Source organism: Falco cherrug, chromosome 2, assembly GCF_023634085.1.
Source record: "Falco cherrug isolate bFalChe1 chromosome 2, bFalChe1.pri, whole genome shotgun sequence".
NCBI lineage: Eukaryota > Metazoa > Chordata > Aves > Falconiformes > Falconidae > Falco > Falco cherrug.
This window is the reverse complement of record NC_073698.1, coordinates 12368286-12392316: the sequence shown is the minus strand read 5'-3', so window position 1 is coordinate 12392316 and position 24031 is coordinate 12368286. Positions and strand designations below refer to the sequence as shown.

The following is a 24031-nucleotide window of genomic DNA, read 5'->3' as shown; positions in this document are numbered from 1 at the left end:
GGCTGGCTGACCAACCACGGCGGCCCCGCGGGGGAGGCGGCGGGGGGGCGCCAGCGCGCGCGCTTTGAACGAGACGGCTCTCGCGAGAGCAGCGTATGGGCCGCGGCGGCGGGCCCGCCCCCTTCGGCGCCATGGAAACGGCCGCGCTAGGCCGCGGGGTGAGCGCTGCGCCGGGCCTCGGGCTCCCCGCTCGGCTTCTGCTTGGCCGCTCTGGCGGGGGAGCGGGCCGGCTGCCGCCGCCGTTACTATTCGCTGATGCTGAACCTCTTGAGGGTCGCGCTCGTCCCGGGGACCCGGTGCCGCTGTCCTCGCTCGCCCGCCTCCTGCCCCGCCGCGTTTTGCAGCCGTTCCCGTGAAATCCCTTTTCTTTTCGCGCTTCCGGGTGGCCTTGGCGGGGCGGGGGCGGGCGGGGCGGCCCCGCATCTGGTGCGGTAGGAGATGGTTAAACCAAGCGAGGGGCTTTCCCTATCCTGAGGGTAATTGCCGGTGAAAGGCTGGGTAACTGGCGGCTCAGCTCGCTGTGCCGTTCATTCTAATTCGGTTCTGTTCCTGTCTCTCTGGCTTTACTTAGTATCTACGAGGGTCGGAACCGACTTCCTGACCTGAGTCCAGAGCCTGTTTGTGAGGAGCCTTGGAACCAAGATGAGTACCATCAACTCCCAGTAAGCTGCTGCTGTCTACAGCTCTGTGTTCTTCTGTCATATCATATAACAAATCTTTTGTATGTTTGGAATGAGTTGAGAACAGCAAAGGTCATCATTTGGGTTTACCCTCAGGTCCTTACGATCATATGTACAAAGAGAAAAATCGAGTGTTTGCTTACCAAGATTTTTTTAAAGGCAGAAGACATACAAAGGATTCTTTAGGTTTTCGTTAAATATTTCAGAGAGGTGGTTGCAGCCTCTGCTAGAGTAGGCTGATTGGGAAAACCAAATCGTCAAACTGGTTGGTTTGGTGAAGGAAGGGCTATTTACAATAAAAGTAGTGAAATGCTTTGAGAATATTGACAGGAGTGATATTTTAGTAGAGTTTTATTAACAAATCTCCTGTGTGTTTAATGACTTCAGACAGAAAAGGTTACCTTAAGAAAGCTGGTGTTGAAATCCTTAAGTATATTTCCCTCAACACACATTTTCCTATTTTATTCAGGGATGACGAAGATACCTTTAAAATACTTATTGCTACTGATATTCATCTTGGCTATTTGGAGAAGGATCCAGTGCGTGGAAATGACACATTCGTAACTTTTAATGAAATTCTGGAGCATGCTCAGAAAAATGAAGTAAGTACTGCTTTTTGGAAAGTGAAGGAGTGAGACCATGCAAAGTACATTCCAACCTGCCAGAAGCTATAAAGCTTAGTCCTGGTTCAATCTTTAGTAATTTAATTTGATATTACTAAACTATTTATTCCAACAGTAATGTTTCTGTTTAGTAAAAGGAACGCCTATTCCTTTCTGAGAGCATTTTTCTTAAATTATGACACTGGTTGGACTAATGGTGTTTTTAGATTGCCTACACTAGTTCCAGTAGTATTTGGAGAAGATGTGTCCCTGCGGTAAGGGAAGGTGATTATGGAGAGCAAGGGTAATGATACAAAGTCTTTAGACAACTTGGAAAGTAGAAAAAAAAGTTAGGAGGTGTTGAGTTGCTGAGATGAGCAGCTCCGGTGCCGACAGGATTGACAGTGGAGTGCTCCAGTGTGGTGTGCAGTGGGATTCCCACGCCAGGGGAGCAGAGAGTGCTGCTAGGAGCCTGCAGCTCATGCAAGAGCAGCTAGTGTGACCTGTGCGGGTCCAGGCAGGCAGGACGCGTGGTACAGAGGATTCCCCATCCTCTCTCTGCCTGGCTGAGCACACAGGGGGCAATGCTGACAAGTCCCTGCCTGGCGCATCAGGCACGTCCCCTCTGTGGCCGCCCCACCTGCCCAGGTGCCCTTGCGTGATGGGCGTGAGGCTCTGCAGGTGGAACCGAACAATAACGGGGACGATGGTTCCTCTAACACAGCGGTGTCGGTGAGGTTAAGTCAGCCTACACCCTGCGTCAGAACTGCTTCATAAAGAACAAAAGACGGGTCCTTGTCAGCAGGCTCCGTTCTGATGGGACCGGAAGGCCCAGTGCACAGACCGAACCCACTTCTTAGGGAAGGCTGCGGCCTCCCTGGGGCCCGGGTTAAAGATGTGAAGAGAAACCTTCCCACCCTGGTGCAGCCCTCAGATTAGTACCCATTGCTGATTTCTCAGGCAGGCAGCAATGAAGGTGCAACATGAAGTCTGAGGGCAGTTGGGAGGCTTCTGGGCCTTGGGATGACTGGTTAAGGGACCAGGACCACAAGCAGTGTTCTACTCTATCCTTTTCCAACCTAAATGATTCTAGGATTCTATAATATGATTCTATTCTATAAATCTGTTTTTAAGGATTGAAAGTTTCTTAGTGAAATTATTTGTAATTTTGATGAAGAGGGGTTTTTTTTGGTTTTTTTTTTCCCTAATGCTTTTTCAAAAGCTTAATATATACGGAAACTCAGCTAGTACATTCTTGTCGTGTTTTAACCTCAGCTGGAAACTTAAGTACCACAAAGCTGCTCATTCTACCCTGCCCCGCTCCCCCCTCAGCCCCACCCCAGAGGGATGGGGAGGAGAATTGGGGAAAAAAGTAAAACTCAAGGATTGAGTTATTTTAATTATTAATAAAATAATAATGACACTTGCAATGAAAGGGAGGGAGGAGACGAATAAAATCCAAAGGGAAGGAAAAAAAAGAAGTGATGTACAGTACAATTGCTTACGACCCGCTGACCAACGCCCAGCCAGTCCCTGAGCTGTGATCCAACTTCCCCCAGCTTATATACTCAGGATGGTGTTCTGTCGTATGGAATGCCTCTTTAGCTAGTTTGGGTCACCTGTCCTGGCTGCGTCTCCTCCCAATTTTCCCCCAGCCCTCTTGCTGCTAGGGTCTGAGAAGCTGAAAAGTCCTTGACTTAGTATAAACATCACCCAGCAACAACCAAAACCATCAGTGTGGTATCAACGTTATTCTCATACCAAATCCAAACCACAGCACTGCACCAGCTACTGGGAAGAAAATTAACTCTGTCCCATTTGAAACCAGGACACTTCTCAAAGTAATGTGGTGATAGCTACTGCTTTCTTCCCACTTGCCATCACAGCAATGAAAAGATAATGTATCTCTTCGTGCCTTTCAAAGAAAATGTTCAGGAGCCAATCTGGAGACCCTTATTAAAACACTTCACTGGAATTTTTGTTGGGGTTTTTTTTCAATTGTTTCTGTTATTTTTTCCTATAGCTCTTCAGAAATGGGTCTTTTTTGGTTTGATTTTGTTTTAATGAATAACTTTAGTTAATGTTTCTTTCATGAGGAAGTTAAATACTGTGTTGACAACTACCAGCTTGTTTTACCTAGCAGTCCAGATATGAGGAGATACATGGAACTCCTTAGAAGAAATAATTTAAACAATTTGTTTTGAAGTCTTTCAAGGTAATACAGAATGTTGTATTAATATAATGCAACTTTTTGTTATGTACAGGTGGACTTTGTTTTATTAGGTGGGGACCTTTTTCATGACAACAAACCTTCCAGAAAAACAGTACACTCTTGTTTGGAGTCACTAAGAAAATACTGCATGGGTGATCGTCCTGTTCAGTTTGAAATTTTGAGTGATCAGGCAGTTAATTTTCATTATAGCAAGTAAGTATGTTCCTATAAATTACGGTATAAGGTTTGGTTTGCACATTGAGTGAATGCATTGTGATTTTTGTGATTTCTATCCTCCATGACTGGAACCTTGAAGTTTAGGCCTGTTTGTGTGGTACAGTTTACAGGATGACTTCACTTGTCATCTTTTGTAATCTAAGTCTATAATGGAATGCACAGAATTTTTTAAGAAACTTCTGGATGTGTTGTGACAGTTGATACATTTATGTAATCTATAGTTTCTATCCTGCAAGTACAATGCAAATAAACCAATTTAATTGAATTGCTGTGGTAAAATTGGCAGAGTTCTTTGTGTGCAAACAAAGGTTGCACAGCTCAGTCTGCTCCTCTTGCACATACCTCACAACAAGTTGTGCAATTCTGTTTGGGCTTGCCCTAAAAAACAGGATCTTTTTACTAGCCTGTTCACAGTGGGAAGTGCTGTTCCAGTCCATGAATAAGAATCCTCTTACATTGTGTAGCTTAAGTTTATCCATAGCCACATAGTACTCATTTGTGCTGCTGTCATAATATATTTTTGATGACATTAATTTGAAGAGAATATTGAGAATTTTCCACAACTTTGCAGATTAACTTTTAACTTCTAAAAAATGTAATTAAAAAAAAAAATACTTTTTTTTTCCTCTTCTTGTTCAGGTTTCCATGGGTGAATTATCAGGATGGGAATCTCAACATTTCTATGCCAATTTTTAGTATTCATGGCAATCATGATGATCCCACAGGGGTAAATATGATCATAATTGTGTACTGGGCTGTTATATTACAAAAATAGTATTTTAGAAATAGAGATTTGTATAGAAATACCGTTCTTGAAGAACAGGCTAGTTTTAGTCAGTTGCTCCACTCTTCACGTAAATATTTTGTGTATCTTTAGGAATTCTATTAGTTAGTGACAGGTTAAGCATGACATTAAAAAAGAGGGAGGAAAGAAGTTAAGGGATCCATATGAACTATGTTTAAATTCTGAATTTATGTAGATTTCTCTCATTGAGAACAGAATCACTTTTCATACCAAGAAATGGCAGCCCTTCAGAAAACTTCTAATACAAATCCTATCTGTTGAGACTGAAAGCCTTTTTCTTAAAGAAGGGGAATTTTGATATTTGGACTTGTGCATATGCAATTGATATGAATCTTATATTTTCAAAGAATATAATCTAATAATGATGAAATGCTAGTTTAAAAATCAGCTACTAAAAGTAAGTTGGAAAATTACTTTTAGAAAGCAGCAGAGTGTGTGTGTTGAATTAAAAATGTTGCATTTTATCTCAAATAGCAGTGTATCATGGAGATGAGTGTTTTAACAACAGAAGTTTAACTTTGGACTCACTGTGAAGTAGTTAGCTTAACCAGATAATTTTCTATAGTAATTTAGACTTTGACTGTTTGGGTTTTTTTGTTTTGTTTTTGTTTTTCTGAATGATTTAATATTTAATTTCATGTTGTTCAAATGAAACAAAACTTGTAAGGAAAAGGGATTTTCTTCAATACCCATGAGTACTGAAAAACGAAACTAATCTGTGTGGTGGGGTTTTTCAACCACAGAAGTTACTTGTCCCTTTTGAGTCTGTTTCACTTATACTTTAAAGATTAAATGTTCATTTAAAATTTTTTATATTTGTTTCTTAATATTTTCTACAGGCAGATGCGCTATGTGCGTTGGATATTTTAAGCTGTGCAGGATTGTTGAATCACTTTGGACGTTCAACTTCTGTGGAGAAAATAGATATTAGTCCCATTTTATTGCGTAAGGGTAGAACAAAAATTGCTCTGTATGGCTTGGGTAAGTATTAGGCTGCCAGACTGTGGCTACACTGTTCATGTATTACTGAAGCTCAATAGGTCTAAATTAAGTTGGAACAAACAGAGCTGCAACAAACATGAAAGCCTAAGTAATGCTCAATCAAAGTGTATCATTCTGTCACAGTGTCAGGTTTCTCCTCCTGTTGTTGTCACTGGCTGACAGGAGTTTTTTTGTTTGCTTTTTTAAATTTTAAAATAAATCCTTCGGTAACTTCATTTCCATACTTCTGTTGGCCTTAAATGAACCCTGCTTAAGTCAGCCATAGATAGTGCCTGTGTATTGAATCAGGGCAATGACACTCTTAAATTCTCACTGTTGTGTATTAAGTTTACTTCCTCCTGTTCAGGTAAAACTTAAACATTGTGTGTTCACTTGACATTTTGGTTATATTTAAAAACAAACTGTCGGAGCAGAAAGCTAATGTCTGACATACCTGAAGTGGTTCATAAGTAACATCTGTCACAGGTAACCTCAGTTTCTTTAAAGAAGCTTACAAAGAGCTTCATAATTTAAAGGTATTCTATGGTAGGTTTTCAACTTCATTTTGTCGCTTTCTATTTTCTCCTCTACCCTCACTTCTTACTTAGAATGGTTATGTTTGACTGTTTTCATCTGGAGAAGTTAACTATTAAGATCTTAATTTTTCCCCCTTATTTTACGTCCAGTCATGAGTACTTAAACACTTATTTCCAAGCAACCTTTATAGCTATAAGTTAAGTCCTAGTTGGCTGTGATTTCATGTGTTTAATGAGATACTTTAAATGCTTACTAGATGTTCTAAGGGTTAGTAGTGAAGGTTCTAATGCCACAATACAAAAGTTTTCAAAAAGCATTTGAACTTTTAATACCCCAAATATTCATGGGAAATTCAACAACTTTCAAAAGTATGGGTGTTTCTTCATGAAAATGTTCATGTGGTGTTTCTTTGAGCTTGTGCCAGATTTATATACCCTCTTAACTTTGTCTGATTTAGAGAGCACTTGTTCTTATACAAAATATGTCAACTCCATATGGGGTTTTACTAAAATGCGTCGTGTACCCTGGATATGGATGGTTTGGGGTTTTTTTTGTCCTTGTTAAAAACATCAAGGAAATAATCATTGACAAACAGTTCAGAAGTACTGCAGGCTTTTTCGTGCTGTGTGGGAAAGCACAGACTTTGCAGAATTCATGGTTTATTTCTTGTTTTGTAGAGAACTTCAAAGTATTTTTAAGAACTCCATCTCTATTCAGTACGATCTGTTTTTAGATGCCACCCTACAACAAAATATACTTCTTACTCTGTCAACAAGAAACAAAACGCCTCTTCTAATATTTTTATTTCTGCCCTTAGGCAGTTATTTGGCACAGAAAACTGGCAAGGGTTCTTAAACCAGATGTAGTAGTTAATGAAACTGCTTTTAGCAGTTGTTTAAAGGTAGATTTAATGTTAAAATGTCTGATTTTCAGAAGTCTATGTAGTAAAATAGCCTATTTATACTTTGATTTGTTCAAATTCATAATCATGCCTCGGACTTCTTAGGTCATGAAAATGAAGATCTGATCTGGCCACAAAGTTGTATTCTTCATGATCTTTTTAATAGAGTTGCTAATAAAAATGCTATAAAATAAAAGAGTTGTTTACCACACAAAAATGATTAAATGTTTTGTTTTATCCATTCCAGGAGCGATTCCGGATGAGAGGTTGTATCGTATGTTTGTCAATAAACAAGTAACCATGCTGAGACCAAGGGAAGATGAAGATAGTTGGTTTAACTTGTTTGTGATCCATCAAAATAGGTGACAGTATTGAATGAATTTCAGTGATTTTTAAATCTGTTGTGTTACTTCATTAAACTGCCTTGAGAAGGGTAGGTGAGAAAGCCAGCTATGCTAGTTGGTGCTTCTTGTGAGTAGCTGGTCTCTTAAGATTTTCCCAAATGAAAGCATTGTTTTACAGCTCTTCTTGCAGAAGAATCATAAAGGAAAAGAGTGTAAATAAATGAGTTAGGGATGTTGGGAAACTGCTTCCTAAGCTTTTATAATTAGGGGCAGCGCAGGGTTTGTAGTATAATATGCCTATAGTTTAGTCTTGTGTGCTGCTTAGAGCTGAAAGCATTAAACTTCGTATTGTATTTTCTATCCTTGTTTGAACCATAATTTGACGAGTACCATATCTTCCCTTGCACTGTTATACTTTGCAGGTTCTCTTGAACAGAGGATAGGTAACATGTTCTTTCTGCCTACACACTTCTCCCAGCAGTGGTAGTAGGAACAGGCGGAATTCCTTTCTTACAATTTTTCCTGAATAAGAATGCAATCCTTATGTGCAAGTAATGGTGAGACAGAAGTAAACAAATACAGCTCAGATCATCCTGTGTACTGATCTCTATCTAGTAGGCTGATGGAGCTCACTCATCCTCCATCTCCTCTGCCTTCTGGAAGGGGATGGGAGGTGGTGTGTCCCATGTCTAATTCAGTGCTTTTTACCCCACCATTTAAAAAAACAACAACAAACAAACAAAAAAAACCCCACAAAACCCCAAAAAACAAACCCCAAAAAAGGCCATGAGGTGCTATGAAAGCACTTGTACAGAAAAACCCCTAAAGTCTTACAAGCCAAATACTAAGAAAAGGGAGATCCGTATAAAAGGATGGGAGCAGAAAAGAATGAGCTGTGTAAGCTGCCTTTTTGTTTAACCAAACAATTGTGTACGGAAGAAATGTGAGGAGTACCAGATATGAAATGTATATCAGATATTTTTTGCTGGAGTTTCTGTATCACTTTAAATCACACCTCCTTCACTCCCTCTTTGTCCACCCAGGACTGTACACATTCTAACTATTTTTCTCTTTTCTTTAACAGGAGCAAACATGGAGCTACCAACTACATTCCAGAGCAGTTTTTAGCTGACTTTATTGATCTTGTTGTGTGGGGTCATGAACATGAGTGCAAAATCGCTCCATCTCAAAATGAACAGCAACGTTTCTATGTTACTCAGCCAGGAAGTTCAGTGGTGACATCTCTGTCCCCTGGAGAAGCTGTGAAGAAGTATGTGATCTTCTCTTTTTCTTCTTGTTTATCCCTTGCCTTATGTCTCTCATGTGTTGTGTTGAGAAAGGAAAAATATTTCCTCTAAATATGAAAGGATTTGTGTTATAGCATGGGTTAGCTTCAGACGTAACAAATTAAGTAGATGGAATTAGTGCCTAAAATAACTTTCGCTTTATTTAGGATTAAACCTAACATTTGAAGCAAATGGAACATCTAAGAGGAGTTACACCCTTGTAAGTTGGAATACAAGGAACTGTGTACATGTGCTTGTGTATGGAACAAGCAAAATCTAAATACAATAGAACTGAAGTTCTGAGAACTTCCTATAGCTTTTAAACTTTTGCCCCGGAAAGTAAACATTAATCTAAAACAAATCTTTATGCTATAGCTCTCTTCTAGTAAGTTACCTTTCTCCTTCTAGACACATTGGTTTGCTGCATGTTAAAGGGAAAAAAATGAAAATGCAGAAGATTGCTCTAGAGACAGTGCGAACTTTCCACACAGAGGATATTGTTCTAGCTGATCATCCAGATCTTTTTAATCCCGACAATCCGAAAGTAACTCAGGCAATACAAGCATTCTGCATGGAAAAGGTAACTTGTAATGCTAACAGTATACGGATAACTGTATGGACAGGGAGTAGGATCTGTGACTGGTTTTAAGACTGGAAGATGAGAAATCTTGTGTCTTGCCCCATGTTATTTGAGATGAACTTAGTCAGTGTTTCCATAGGAAGCTAATTCCATGACATTCACTGCAGCCTTAGCTTCCAGATTCTTTGACTGGGATAACTTATTAAAGTACGCTGGAACTGCCTTTATGGGGCTCCGTATCATTGTTGTACAAAACCCCCTGCCTAAGAGTGGGTGTTGGTTGGGTGTGCACTTTGGAAACAGCACAAATACATGCACCTAAACCCTGAGAGCTGGGCTGTGTGCTGGCACAGGCTGCCCAGAGAGGCTGTGGGGCTTCCTTCTCTGGAGACATTCAAAACCTGCCTGGACGTGACTCTGAGCAACTGCTTTAGATGACCCTGCTTTAGCAGGGGGTTGGACTAGATGATCGCTAGAGGTCCCTTCCAACCCTGACCATTCTGTGATTCTGCGAAGTGGCAGAAGTAACTAGGCACGTTTATTAATTGCTCTTGATTCTTCAATCTGTGTAAGTTTCTTCCTGCTTTTCCCCGGAACTAGAAATTTAGCAAAGGATGATAGCTATAAAGTAAAATAGTATGAGAGATCAGTGACATAGATACTGCCAGACTGCCCTATAACTGAAAGATAAGCCTTTCATTGTGATTTTTTTCTCACTTGTTCTTGTGTTTTTTTTCTGGATACTGGTTTATATGTCTGTTCAGGAATGAGAGCACATTCTAGAAATACTTACTATTGTAGCTCTGCCCCCTGCAGCTGTATGTATTTTAAGTTATACCAGAAGGGTTCAGGCATCTATAAGAGAACAAAGTGGAACTGAATTTTGAATTCTGCTTCACAGGTTGAATTGATACTGGACAATGCAGAAAGAGAACGCTTGGGAAATCCACGCCAGCCAGAGAAGCCTCTCATAAGATTACGAGTGAGAAATGGTTTGGTTTGGATTGCTTTGTTTTGAAAGGTTACTGTGAGAAGTTTCAAGGCAAAGTTATGCTTTTTGTATAAACACATAATATATAAAATTTCTTACTGTGTACAGGCAAATATAAGTAATCTTTATACCTGATTCTGTTTACTTATAACCAGTATTCTACGGTAAAGGATAAGATTGGTCATAGGTGTACTTCACTTCTGGCCTGAGTAAGGGCATCAAAAGTGGCTATTTACAGTTTTTCTTGGGTCATATTATCCTGTGTTTGTTCCTAACCTAATTTATGGAGACTCTCCTGAAGACTAGTAAATAGAACAAGTTATGAATCTGGGCTGTTATTAGCTATTTTTTTTAATATTATTATGGGCTATTATTATTCATTAACTGTTCTGCATAGTATGGTAAAGCATTAATTTTAGGTTGACTTATATTTTACTTTAATTTTTCCCTTGAAGGGTAAGAAACTAATCCTGATTTGTGTGGCTTCTCTACTTCTGGGTGTTTCACATCTAAGTTTTTCCTTTCCTCTCTTAGGTTGATTATGCGGGTGGCTTTGAACCGTTCAGTGTCCATCGTTTTAGCCAGAAGTACATGGACAGGGTGGCTAACCCAAAAGACATCATACACTTTTTCAGGCGGCGTGAGCAAAAAGAGAAAAAAGGTAAATATAAAAGAAGGGATCATTGACTTGCTTTGGTTTTCATTATTCTTCCTTCATTTAGTTGCCCAGCACTTGCAAAGCCTTGGTGTCTGCCATCTTAATATGTTATAGAAGGAGTAAAGATGCATTTAATATATATATTGCACAGGTATTTCTGTTCTGTTTCTGGGTTTGTCTAAAATTCTCATGTTCAGCACAGCATCTTCTGACAGTTATTGATAAATAATTCCTTTTTCTTCAGCCTCAAACCTTATTAAGTTGCTTATGGTAATGCATATAGCTCCATACCAGACTGAGTTACTTTATGATTCTATGATAAGTACCATGAAAGGCATTAAACACTTCACTCCTGAGGCTTCTCAGAGTGAGTTGGTTGGTTTGGGGCACTCTGCAGGAAAAGAGATGGGTGTTGTGCTTTTTCCTTTTGTTTTTTAACTTTTGTTGTAGTAGCATAGTAGCAATTAATTTGTTTATACCTAAAATAGTAATGGAGAGGGATGGGTTTGAAAGATGTTTGTATTCCAAAAAAAAAAAAAAAAAAAAGGTCCGAGTGTACGACAGCATTTTGTTTGCCCTAATTAATCATGTGTATGAGGTGCTCTTGGCTTGTCTGTTCCAGGTATGTCTCTATTCAAGCAATTGTGGAAAACAAATAATAGCTGTTACTATTGTAGCATTTCTCACTGTGCCTAGAATTTTTAATAAATGTTTAATAGATGTTGCCCAAATACTGGATTTGTAATAGTCACTAATGAAGATACAGCTTGCACAAGAACATACTGTGCTAAAGAACTGTTAATCCTAGTGCTTTGTAAGTACTCAAATTCCATTGACAGTTTTTACGTACACTGTCAATTTTATAAAGTTCAAAACATCATGTTTCATTAATAAAACCTGCTTTTAGTGAGGCTTTTTTTAATTATGTTGTATTAATCTTGGTTTATTTTGCTCTGGTTTTTTTAACAGTTGTGTAATCTCATTAACATTTTGAGAATACCAGATAGCTACCACATCTGTCACCATGTTTCATCAAAGTGTTTTACTTTTTCCTAGTTAATGTGCATCTCAGCTTCAAGAAGAGGATGTAAAAACAATACTATGGTTCTTTGCATTGCTTTATTAGATGTCCCCTAATACAAGGGAGGTAGCTAATAAAGGAGAGTTGTCAGTACATGTGCACATAATGGTGTGGTTCAGTACAGGTGATGTAAAGACTTCATGAGTGCAGAAGTTACTGTTGTTTCCTTTGTCATAGCTGCTTGCATATAGCAAGGCTAACAAAACAACATCTGGATGTCTGGAAGCAGTCTGTAGTCCATTGATATTACTTTGCATGGTATGTGGTAACCTCAGGTGATTATCCCTTTCATCCCTCTGTCACTCCTATCTTGCTGCCCAAGAATGGGGGGGCAGCTTTAATGAGCTAAGAGCATTTTCTACTGTAAATAAATTGGTGTGCTTTGGAGGAAAATTTCTTCTCTAGTAACCATTACTTGCAAAAAAAAACCCCCAACCCTTATGCTTTGAGTCCTTTGATTTTCTTCCATTTGTGATCTTCTAGATTTCAATTATAATAACCTTCAGGACTTAGTGTTCAATTTATAATTCCAGTCATTTGGTAGTTAGAAGAACACTTTGTATCTGCTAGACGTGAAATTGTCTTGTACAATTATCACATCTATTATATTTACCTGTGTTTCCAGAGAACAGACTACAATTAGAACAAAAAACCTTTACATGTAAAAGGGTTCACAATTGTTAGGAAAAAAGGTTAACATAGGCATCTTATTACTGTCAGTGGATGATAATTAAAAGCTGCAAATGTGGGTGACAGTGCCACCATGCTTTTCTGTTCTAGACAGTGATCTTAATTTTGGAAAACTGCTTGGCAGACCTGCTTCTGAGGAGATGACACTGAGGGTAGAAGACCTTGTAAAACAATATTTTCAGACAGCAGAGAAGGTATCTACCTTTTATGATTTTTATTAAATATTTTTTAGTGAAATATAGTTTTTTAATCTTTTTTTCTTTCTTAATGCAAGTAGTGTACCCTTAAAAGACTTTGACATTCATCAAGAAGTGAATCTATTTTCTACATAACTGTATGTGAATTGCTGTATGAAGGTTAATAGGTAACTGTTGTATATATGTTATATAGGGTACCTGAACACATGCTGGTGTGAGAACATTATGGTGACCCTTCATGTGAACTTGTGGTGTCTGCCCTGTACTAAATGATGTGTCATGTTCTTACAGGAGCAGCATGCTGTGAGTGAGAAGCTACCTTAATACACTGTAGGGTCAGTGTGAGGCTGTACCATTTACAGTGACCAGCTGACTTGGAATAGCTTATTAACTTTGCAGTGTATTGGTGTCCTCAGACATAGTGCAATTCCACATTATATTTAAAGCAGAGCGGGGAAAAGGAAGAGAGCCCCCCCAGTAGTTTGCCTTCTCTCTACCCTTCCATTAAACCTGATCTATTTCCCTTTCCCAAGACCAGGGCAGTAACTTCTCAGAGGTAAAAAATACTCATCAGCGAGTCAGATGCCTAAATGCATGAGCTTACATGATCAACCGTAACTTTCAGAAGCTGCTTCAGAACATGCCTTATAGAAGGTCATTAGAGCAAGGATTCCTGAGGTAAAGATCCCCCAGATTATATCATCTTGCCTAACTTTAGACACATTAGGTGTCAGTACTAGGATGGCATAAATCATGCCCTGGAAGGGCTGTTTGCCTTCTGAATATGATAAGGGAACCCAGGGTGACTAGTTCAGAAGTAGGTACTTGTCAAACATGTGCCAACCCTAAATCCCATGGGGAGCGGTAGCAGTGTCAGAGACAGGGCACTGTATTATTCTGTGAAGAATAAATTTTGCTTTTACTCTCTTTTCCTCCCTTATTCTACAGAACGTCCCTGTTACACCATCTTCCCACTTTGTATGCTCTTGTATAAACAGCTCAGTTACTGGTCCCTGCATTTGCGGCCTGTTCAGCAGCTCAACATCTGTAAAGACTGGAAAGAGTCTGTTGGTGTTCTGGGAAGGCTTGCAGTAGGGGGATAATATATTAGTTAACAGTGGTAATGAAAGAAGGAGGGGAGGGGGAAAGCATATTGTGCCCCAAAAGGATGATAGGGGTCTTAAAATTGTGTTAAGGTAGCTTGTGGTTTAGGTTTTGCTAGACACCTGATCTTGTCTGATTAGGGAAACAAATGAGCCCTCAGACCCTGAGGTGGCACAGGGCCATAGTTGAATGTTTAAAAAAATTTAGACCAAAACCACCTAACAAGTACCAGACTTTGTTCAGTTCCGGTGTTGCTGGTAAGCTGAGGCCTGGGAGTTAAAGTCACTGCCATTTATCTCTTTTAGCAAGCTTGCTTTTTTTTTTTTTTTTCTTTGGGAGAAAGCTTAATTGCTGAAAGTCAATGTGAATGTTCTGTGTCATTACAATCACTCGGTCTTTTGAGATCCTTACCTTACTTTTTTGTAAACTTCATATTTTATAATCGCTGTAAAATTTATTCCTCGGTGCAGCATTATTTCAGGAAAGGATTTATGTTTCTGATGCAACCCTCAAAACAGTTCCTAAAGGACACCTGGAAGGATCAAAAATAGTTGATAAGCTTATATAATGCTTATTACTAATCAATTGTCTGTGCTGTAATTTAGACAAAAGAGGCTGCTATTTAAACAATACTGCCCATGTGGGAGTTTCATTCTCAGAATGTCTCTTCTTACTGTATTGGGAAGGAGGGTAGAGAAGAGAGTGTCTGCGAAACACCACCAGTAGCATCTACTACTATTACTAATTAGTGTCTGTAGTAATACCTTAATGTAGAATATCTTGATGAATGTCATCTCACTTGGTGAACATATGAGAACTATTGGTATTTATAGAATTGCATTTCAATAGAGTAAGACTTCTGTTTAATAGCTCTTGATGCTTCATTGTAATAATTTGCCCTGCTATGTAACTGCCATTTTTTTAATGTTAGAATTTGACAGTGAAACTAATTTGGAATCCATAATAATTCAGAGCCTGTTTTTAATAGCGTTTTTATGTCTCTGCAAGTTGGTCTTAACTTTAGCTTGAATAAGAGAGGGGAACTAGGAAAGAATACAGTTTACCTTCTCTCAACAATACATTTTAGATATGGCTAGCATTATAGTTTCTTTACTGTCTATGAAGCTTTTTTCTTTGAGTCTTGAAAATACTTGGTTAGGTAGGTGTAACGTGCTAGTAGCCAGATGGTTGTAACTATATTATGATGGGTAACATGTTTGCTTATCACTGTGCTTTTATCTGATTGAAATCTTGAATGCATGTTACCGATTTTGGAACCAAGTTAATGTAATAGTTATCTGAAACCGGAGGAATATTACTCACTTTCTTTGATGACAAATGCTTCTTAACAAAATGTTTTCCCCAATTATGAAGAAAGGACAGCTTTCACTTCTAACTGAAAGAGGAATGGGAGAAGCAGTGCAGGAGTTTGTGGACAAAGACGAAAAAGATGCCATAGAAGAGTTGGTGAAATTTCAATTAGAAAAAACACAGAAGTTTCTTAAGGAGCGTTGTGCTGATGCAGAGGAATCAAAAATAGACGAAGAGGTAATACTGTGTTAATTCCTTAGGAGAGATCAAGACAGACAGTAATAAAAACAGTGCTCAAACCTGGTTTAATAGATTTGTGTGATGTGTGTAGCATGTGCAAACTCACTTCTAGTCATTTTCTGGAATTAATAAATATGGTGATGAAGTTTCAAATACATAATTTAAAAGCTTGTATTGACTCTCACATACAAGGTATGCTTGTACTGATTCTCACTTTATTTGCATTCACATGCGTAGAAAAGATGTCACTAATATATGTAGAACTACTGTGAGAAAGATGTAGATATAATCTCTTCTTAGCTCTTTCATACTGGCTTAGGGAAGAGTACAAGAACAGGACAAGCATAAAGGAAACTAATCCTTCAGGTGCTCTACAAGCTTCTAACTGCTTGCGGCTCAGGGTCTCCCAGAGACAAACCTGGATTATGTGTATCTAGTAAGCCTTAATAGACTTCTCTGACAACTTTTTGAGGTTCCACATGAGGCTAGGTATTTAGTTGTAATATTCAAGCATTGTGTGACAAGTTGTTCTTTAGCTTAACTGTGCCCTGCATAAAGAATAATCTGGTGGGGAGAGGAAGGTTGTGTCTACCTGCTTTCTTTCTGATTGCTTTCATTCACAAGGGTTTGGAAGAGACCGTAGACAATCAGTACCTGTAGGCTTTCTGTGCCACTTTGGGTTTTTTTGTTTTGTTTGTATTTTGGACTACTATCTTTCCCTCTCACCCATCATATCTTTTTACATACTTGACAAGTTGAGCTTTCTTAGTTACACATGTATTGAACATTTGTCTCTTCCCAATACCATTGTTTTCTATCTTGCTTCTTCATCTGTACCCCTTGTTTTCCAGTTATTCATATTTCACTGTCCCTTATTGTCAAATTACATATACTCTCCTTCTCTTGAACACAGTATCTCCTGTTTTTCATCACGTCCCAAGCTTTTTTCTCCCCAGTGATGTAGCTCCAGTTATTAATAGAATGTGAGATTCTTAAACTGTAGGACAGCATGAAAAGACTCTAGACAAACTCTTCAGTTATTCTGTGCTCTTTTTTTGCCTCTCACATGAGCTTGACTTCTCACTTACTGTGTTTTGATTGTATGAAATGGACTATTATTTTGATGGGAACTTTTTTTTTTTTTATAATCAGGTGCGAAAATTCAGGGAGAGCAGAAAAAAGAACACTGACGAAGAGGATGAGGAAGTTCATGAGGTAACTCCTTTGAATTTTGAAAATAGGCTGAAAAATGAAATGGTGACTTCTGCATATGAAGTCACTTAGCAGTACTTCAAACGGTCCTTGCCAAGAAGTGCCTGTCTGCCTAGGCAAGATAAGTAAGTCTTTTTTAAAATCTTCTTTGGTATAATATGTGCCTAGCTACTGTTTGATTTGGCTTTTGAGATCTCTTTTCTTGTGCAAATTTGTGGACCTGAGCATTCAGTTGTTCTTGCTTTGAACTGAGGTTAGACCAGGCAGGTGATCTTCAGGGATCTGTCAGCTTAAACTATTTGTGATCCCATCACCAGTGGACATGTGGATGGGCTGTATTGAGTGATACTACTGGAACAAATTGTTATTATCGGTAAATCTTTAGGTAATTCTGTTCTCATTGGTAGTCTTGGGTCTCCCAGAGATTCGTATCTAGGTTGCATATGTCTTCCCAAAGAGAATTGCCAACCACTGACAGCTTTGATGCTCCTTTGTCTTTGCAAGCTATGTGGGACTGGAATGAAATTTTGAGAAAAAGGACACCTGGGGTGAGATTCAGTTCTTCTGGTCTGAGATATCTTCACATGAACTAGGCACCCACTGTCATCAGTGAAGATGAAGTCAATGGAGCCCAGAGGGTGCTTCCTCCAAGCAGATGTACATATCTGACACAGGGTGACCTGAACTGTTCACCAAACTCCACTGACGGTGTATCATATTAACTAGCTCCATTCTGTTATCAGAGCTTAGCTAACTACTTTATATGTGCATGTCTTAAATTAAATAGACTAAAGGCTGTCCCTGCTTTTTGACAGACTTCCTTGCCTTCCATAACGCTGTGGATTTGGGTGTTCTAAGCCGCAGGGGTTCAGAAGTATATATCACAAATAGGATTTAACAGTGGTACATTCCATCATTTAAGATTCTTTTTCCTGTAGCACTTACTGTTCCATTTCAGGCAATGACCAGGGCTAGAGCCCACAGGTCTGAGGATGCAGTCCTTGTCAGCGCCTCCAGTGATGAAGAACTCATGGATATGGGAGTGAAAGGCACCGGTGATTCAGATGATGGCCTTCCTGCAACACTGAGCCGAGGAAGGGGTCGGGCAAGAGGAAGGGCAAGAGGTGCAAAAGGACAAAATTTAACAGCAAGAGGTTCATCTCGAAGGGGAAGAGGTGAGAAAAACTTCACTTTCTTTGTACTGCAGTTCTTGAAAAGGCAGCTTGGTTCTGATGCTTCCATCAAGTGGAAATTTGTCACTTAAGGACTCTACTGGAAAAAAAGTTCTTCACAGGTATTTTTGGTATCATATTGCGTACAGTTGACTGCCTTATGAGGCTTAAGTTGTGACTTTTCCACAGGGTGATGAAAAGAAAAATACCTTGCTTCCCAGCTATGGAAACATAGCAGACTCTTTAACAGATGCATTGTTGGGAAGGTCTGTGCAATGGAGTGCAGGGATAAACCTTGGTTACTGCTAAAGGTAATGCATTTGATCAGTACAGAGAGGAGATGAAGATTGTCTCTCCTAATGCAATTTACCAGAGACTTCATTGTCTCTAGTGACGGAGAAAATGGGGAGTGTTTCCTAGCAAAATGAAGTAAATAGCTCTTTTTGGTCTATGTGTGATTATGCACTTTACGGTGGTAGCAGTACTTCCATTATATATATATATATATAAAAATTAAAAAAAACCGATGGGGTCTTGCAGTAATGTACTGCTTTGAGTTGTCTCCGTAATATGCCCAAAGGTCTAAGAGCAGGATGAGTTGAAACAAAGGCAGTCACCTTAGGACTGATTTGGTTAGTGCCTTTAAACTAGTTCAGTGAGCGTGTGCTCCAACACTTGTGGTGCCGTCAGAGCCCGGGGGAGTGTTAGGAGGCCGAGTCTGTGGAGCTTTGAACACTTGGCCCAGAGCAGTTCTTCTGCGTGTAAGGAGGGCTTTGATTCAAGGAAAAAAGTCAAGGAGTAAAGAGGAATGTAGGGTTTTGAGTGACTTCCCTCTCAGTAATAGTAGACTAAATGGTGAAAAAAACCCAAATGACTGATTTCCATATTGTTTATTATCCCTACAGGAAACACTAGCCAAGAGTCAGCTACTAGCAGCAGAACCTACAAGCCTGTAACTGCGCCTGCCAAAAATATGTCTATCCTGGATGGTAGGCCTTTGATCTGTCCATTACTCTAATCTGCTCTCTCAGATTGTAATGAAGGTGTTTATTTAATGAAGTGCCTTATTGCCTTTATTTCTATCAGTCCAATTCAGCTGTGAGAGATTCTTCTGGTTCTAATGAAATAGAATAGCTAACAGTGATGAGAGAAAGAAAAATGGAGAGGGGAGGAGAAAGAATAGGGATATCCTGCTGTCATGAGTTAAAATGAAATGTGTCAGGGGCTTCTGGCTAGAACTGAAAATAGGAAAGATCTTACTGTATGCAGTTCCTGAAGGAATGTGACTTAATGGCATCTGTTTTGTGCAGAACATTCCTCAGTGGATAAAAAGTTAAACTTCACTGATGTTCACAAGTTAGTAAGCTTTAATGAAAATCCATTTAATCTTGTATTGTAGCAAGTTTTAAGAATGCCAGTTTTTACTAGGGCAGAGAAATCTACCTGCAATTTAAGCTGCATGTGTGAGTAGCCCTTCCTTGCTACACAGGAAAAGCTCTGAGGAAATGGCGTAGGTGATAGTATTAAAGAAAAAAATACCGCTCGCAAGTCTATACTTGAATCCCACACAAACTACCTGAAGGTAGAGCGAGTTTTAAATTAATTAGTAAATTACCGAAATTTTAGGTTGGTCAGCAAATGACCTGAAATACTACAGAGAAATCAATTTTAGCAGTTATGTTCATGTCTAAACTGTTAGACATACAGGAATATCAATTATAGTAATATTTTTCTCTTCCTCCTAAGTAATCGGCCAGAGTGGGAAGCACTTGCTGCTGTGCAGAGGGTTAGATCCCTGGGTTGTCAGACTCTAGCAAAGGTTTTGGGTTGGGTTTGGGGGGGGTTGCTTGGTTGTTTTACAGAAGAAATGCATGCTAAACAGATTTTAAGTAAAAAGAATGATATAGTGTCATTCGCATTTTATTGTGTGAGCACTTTAAAATTTTTAAATTTCTTTTATTCTAGCCTTTAGGTCTTTGAAACCAGAGCCCTCCTTGAATTCATCTAAATCTTACTCTGAGGTAAGAAGCATCTTGCATGAGTGAAATTGCACTGCCTTTTGCTGCCATTTGATTTGAAAAATAAATATATTGTCAAAATGTTAGCCAAAACCAGCAGATGTTCCCAAGCTATGAGTTCCAGCAGTAAGATTCTGCATGTTAATATGTAGACCTTTTGTACCCTTTTTTGGTGTGATGTTTGTCTGAGAAAAACAAGGACCATGTTTTATTTGTGACCATAGTCTAAGATACAGAGTGTATATGCATGAGTATTTTGGGGGGTTCTGCAAGAGCAAAGATCTGAAGAGCAGAACTTGTGCTGTATTTGTATGTTGTACAATTCTAGCCTTGGAACCCTGTGAAGTGTATAAATAGGTAGGTATATACCTGGAAAAAAAACAAAGGCTCTGTGCTACAGTACTTTAGTATTATGTGCTACGTCTCTGTAAGAATAAATTCTGTGAAAAAGCTTTATAAATTATATACTTTTTCAGGATATTATAGATGATGACTCAGACCTAGAAGATATTTCTATTGTTCCTTCTTCCAAAGTAAATCAAAGGTCAGTATGTTTGCTTCATGAATGCTACCATTGCTGCCTTATTTCTGATTGGCAATTAGCAGAGTCCAGGGATCTGATCCACTACCTGAAAAAAACCAGATTTTAAAGAAAGTCGTAACGCTACTTGGGAATTTATATAATATTTTACCTGTTAATGTGGCTGATCTTTCTGTAACAATAAATCATGGGATCACAGAATGGTTTGGGTTGGAAGGGACCTAAAGATCATCTAGTTCCAGCCCCCTGCCACAGGCACAGACACCTTCCACCAGCCCAGGTTGCTCCCAGCCCCATCCAGCCTGGCCTTGAGCACTGCCAGGGATGGGGCAGCCACAACTTCTCTGGCAACCTGTGCCAGTGCCTCACCGCCCTCACAGTAAAGAATTTCTTCCTAATACCTAATCTAAATCTACCCTCTTTCAGCTTAAAACCATTACCCCTTTTCCTGTTGCTCTAGGGCCTGGTAAAAAGTCTGTCCCCATCTTTCTTACAAGGGTAAGATCCCCCCTTTAATGTCTTGAAAGGCCACTGAAAGGTCTCCCTGGAGCCTTCTTTTCTCCAGGCTGAACAACCCCGGCTCCCTCAGCCTGTCTTCACAGGACAAGTGCTCCAGCCCTCTGATTGTCTTCATGGACTTCTGTGGACTTGCTCCAACAGGTCCATGTCCTTCTTATATTGGTCTCCTGACTGAAATAAGCTAGGTCAGAGCTTTACAATTAATTTGTTAGTTTGAGCATTTGAATCGTTCTACTTACTGCTATTTCTGTTAATTCTTAATCCTGGATTGGTGGTCCAAATCTAAGTGAAAGAGCAAGTTATTGGAATGCCTGGTAATTGAGAACATGGTGATGCTTTTTTTTTTTTCTTTCTATGTTTCAAGGTTGTCAAGTACACCTTCATTTAGTAAAAGAGGTTCACAAAGCCAAACAGCTAGAGGAGTTGATTTTGAGTCAGATGAGGTATTGTATATAGTGGTCTTTTTTTCTTTTCTATTGCTTACTGTTTTACAGCTATTTGAATAAAACATTTCAGAGTAAAATTGAATATTTTTTTTTTTCATTAACAGGGCTGGATTATTGCAACCAGCTTTAATTACAATATATACATAATAGTAAAAAATCAGGCTAGAGGGGATCTCGGGAAAATATCCAGTCCTTTTTCCTTTCAGTTCCTAATCAGTTAATTATCATTCCTGAAATGTGTGGAACAGGTTATTTTGCCGGGGGAAGGAGGTAATCATAAGATCTTCTAGTGCTTTGCTATTTCCTTTTGTTTGTTGATGTATTTTATTCTTGTAAAAAGGGATAAGTTTGGTTTTTTACATTTAAAAATGGCTATTTTCCAGGACATTTTATTGTTGTTGCAAATTATGTAAATGCATTTAAAAAATCCAAAACACTATCTTCAAGTTCAGGATGTCTGTTCTTGCGCTGTATATTTGAACTGCTAGGAAATGGTTTCCTCCATAATTAAACAAGTAGAACTTTATTCACAGTATTTGACTGAATAAAATATACATTATACCGTCAAATACTGTGCAGTAAGTTTTCACAGACTAGCAGACTGTCATGTATGGTCAGGATCCTAGCCTTAACAATGTCAGACCACTTCAGAGAAGATGTTACATTCTTGTCCCTTCCCTCCACTATGCTATCTCTTCTTGTGGTACCTGAAATACAAACCTAAATGTTTTCTTGAACATGCAAAAGGAACAGTATTTTTGATTCATGCACATCTCGGTAAATTATGATGTGTGATATGTATACGGATATAACTTCATTGAGGTATGTGCTGCAGGTAATGATAATGTTTTCCTAGGTCACACTTGAAATACAGATTGTTCCTCATTTCAAGTAGCTGTTCTGAACATACTGACTTAAACTCAGTTTCTATTCTCTGCACATCTGTGATCTGGACTTTTAAATCAATGGATAATTTCTTTCATATCAAAACCAGCAAACCAGGGCTGTCAAAAAACATGACCAGGCTTTCTAGTTTAATCTAACGGTGGCTTTACTTTTAACGGCTCAGAAAGCATGCTAGTTCTAGTAACACACATCTGTTTACAAATTGCAGGAGGAATTTGATCCATTCAAAAGCACTGCAACATCAAGAAGAGTGAAGTAATTTCTGGCTTGCTGTACAGGAGAGACCGTGGAAGTTTGTGAAGAAAATGCAAAGCAGTATGCAAGTCATACCCTATATATTTCTCTGTAAATGATGGCTTGCCTCCGATCTGCACCAAATTCAGTGCCACTGAAAAAAACCAAACCAAAAATATTTCACAGAGGTGAAATCTGGGTGTTGCATTGCTTGATACGTTAGACTAGAGTGTCTAATATTCTGAAGTACTGCCTGAAACTGCAAGTTCTTTCTAAAACTTTTAAACCCCTGTTTTCTTTCTGGGATGATAATGCAAATAAGTAATCTATTTTATAGAAAACTCCATCTCTTGGGATTGAATTTTGAAGAGGAGTAAATTTATGAGAGTATACAAGTATGGATATGGACACTGACTCGCTCAGCTTAACAGAACACGTACTTATTTGCAATTTTCTGTGGATACAGTTGAAAACTCTGAAGAGTAATAGCTTTACCCAAAAAATACAGTTTTCAGTATTGAAGCTGGAAAATGTTATAATGCTTTCAACTCTAGTAGAACTAAACCCACTATTGCACTGTTATTAAAGGTCATAGTATATGGGAATGAAGTCTGCTGTGTAATTAAAGAGGTGCCAAAGGGGACTGTCTTTTAACGTTGGAGACATCCTAGACAAAGATTTTAGAAATGTATATAGGATTAATAGGAATTGTATCAGTGGACGTTTCTACCTTTTTGTTGTGAGTTTAACCCAACAACAAAAAAAAAAAGTTAACCACATTTTTTTTCAGTTAGCTGTCCTATTCACAGCGGCTTTGTATGCAGTGTTAAACGGCAGCAGTTCTCAAATCGTCTTATATAGAAGATAAAGATGGCACACTTCATTTCAAGGGGAAAAATGTACGCTGGTGTGTGTAGAAAGACTGTACTATAAACAGATACTTCTAATTTTTATGTCTGTTAGTTGTATGGGGGTGGGGGAGTAAGATGGTCAGAAAATCATTATTTCTCAGAGATCACACTGGATATTTTTTTTAAAAGTCACTTCTCACTCACATAACTTCCAATCCACCTGCCCCAGGAAAACTCAAAAATTCAGCAAAGCCATGCTAGCAAAAGATGGTTCCCAGGGAAATAGCTGGGGCAGAGGGAAATGCACATTCTTGCTGTATAATTAAAAAGGAAAAAAAGGTGTTACTCCTTTTCTTGAATGCTTCCAAATTACACTAAAAAAATGAATCTGGGTGATTATTTTTTTTCAATTATTCTTACAACCTTTTTTTCACCATGCCTGTTTTCTAATTTAAGTTTGAGTGTGCCATTGCACGGATGTTTTTGATGACTTCTTTTCATTACTTGACTCCATGAGCTCTATAGCTTTATTCCATTTTCTAAATACTGTTCACTTTATAAATTACATCATTTCACAGATACCTTTTACAGAAACCAGATAAAGCATACCAAATCCTGATATTCCTGTGCAGCCGCTTCCTTTGCTGTCGGTGGGTGCTGGGGATGGTGGAGTAAGGGTGAAGTCAGCAGGAGCG

At 38.8% G+C, this 24031-nt stretch overlaps 1 protein-coding gene across 2 annotated transcripts; it reads left to right on the top strand.

Moving 5' to 3' along the window:
• Positions 1–30: 30 nt before the first annotated feature.
• On the top strand, positions 31–23955 carry MRE11 (MRE11 homolog, double strand break repair nuclease). 2 transcript variants are annotated; one of them, XM_055702052.1, is made up of 20 exons: positions 31–158; positions 572–662; positions 1150–1282; positions 3547–3707; positions 4371–4458; positions 5376–5517; positions 7203–7317; positions 8384–8569; positions 8994–9165; positions 10067–10147; positions 10691–10817; positions 12676–12779; positions 15261–15434; positions 16590–16652; positions 17608–17824; positions 18727–18810; positions 19787–19842; positions 20316–20383; positions 21264–21342; positions 22460–23955. In XM_055702052.1, exons 2-20 carry the CDS (start codon positions 643–645, stop codon positions 22508–22510), a joined length of 2121 nt encoding a protein of 706 aa, XP_055558027.1. In that variant the 5' UTR covers positions 31–158; positions 572–642; the 3' UTR covers positions 22511–23955. The 2 variants fall into 2 exon arrangements, with proteins under 2 accessions (XP_055558027.1, XP_014131834.2); XM_014276359.3 differs by lacking the exon at positions 31–158 and adding an exon at positions 319–476.
• The last annotated feature ends 76 nt before the right edge of the window (positions 23956–24031 follow it).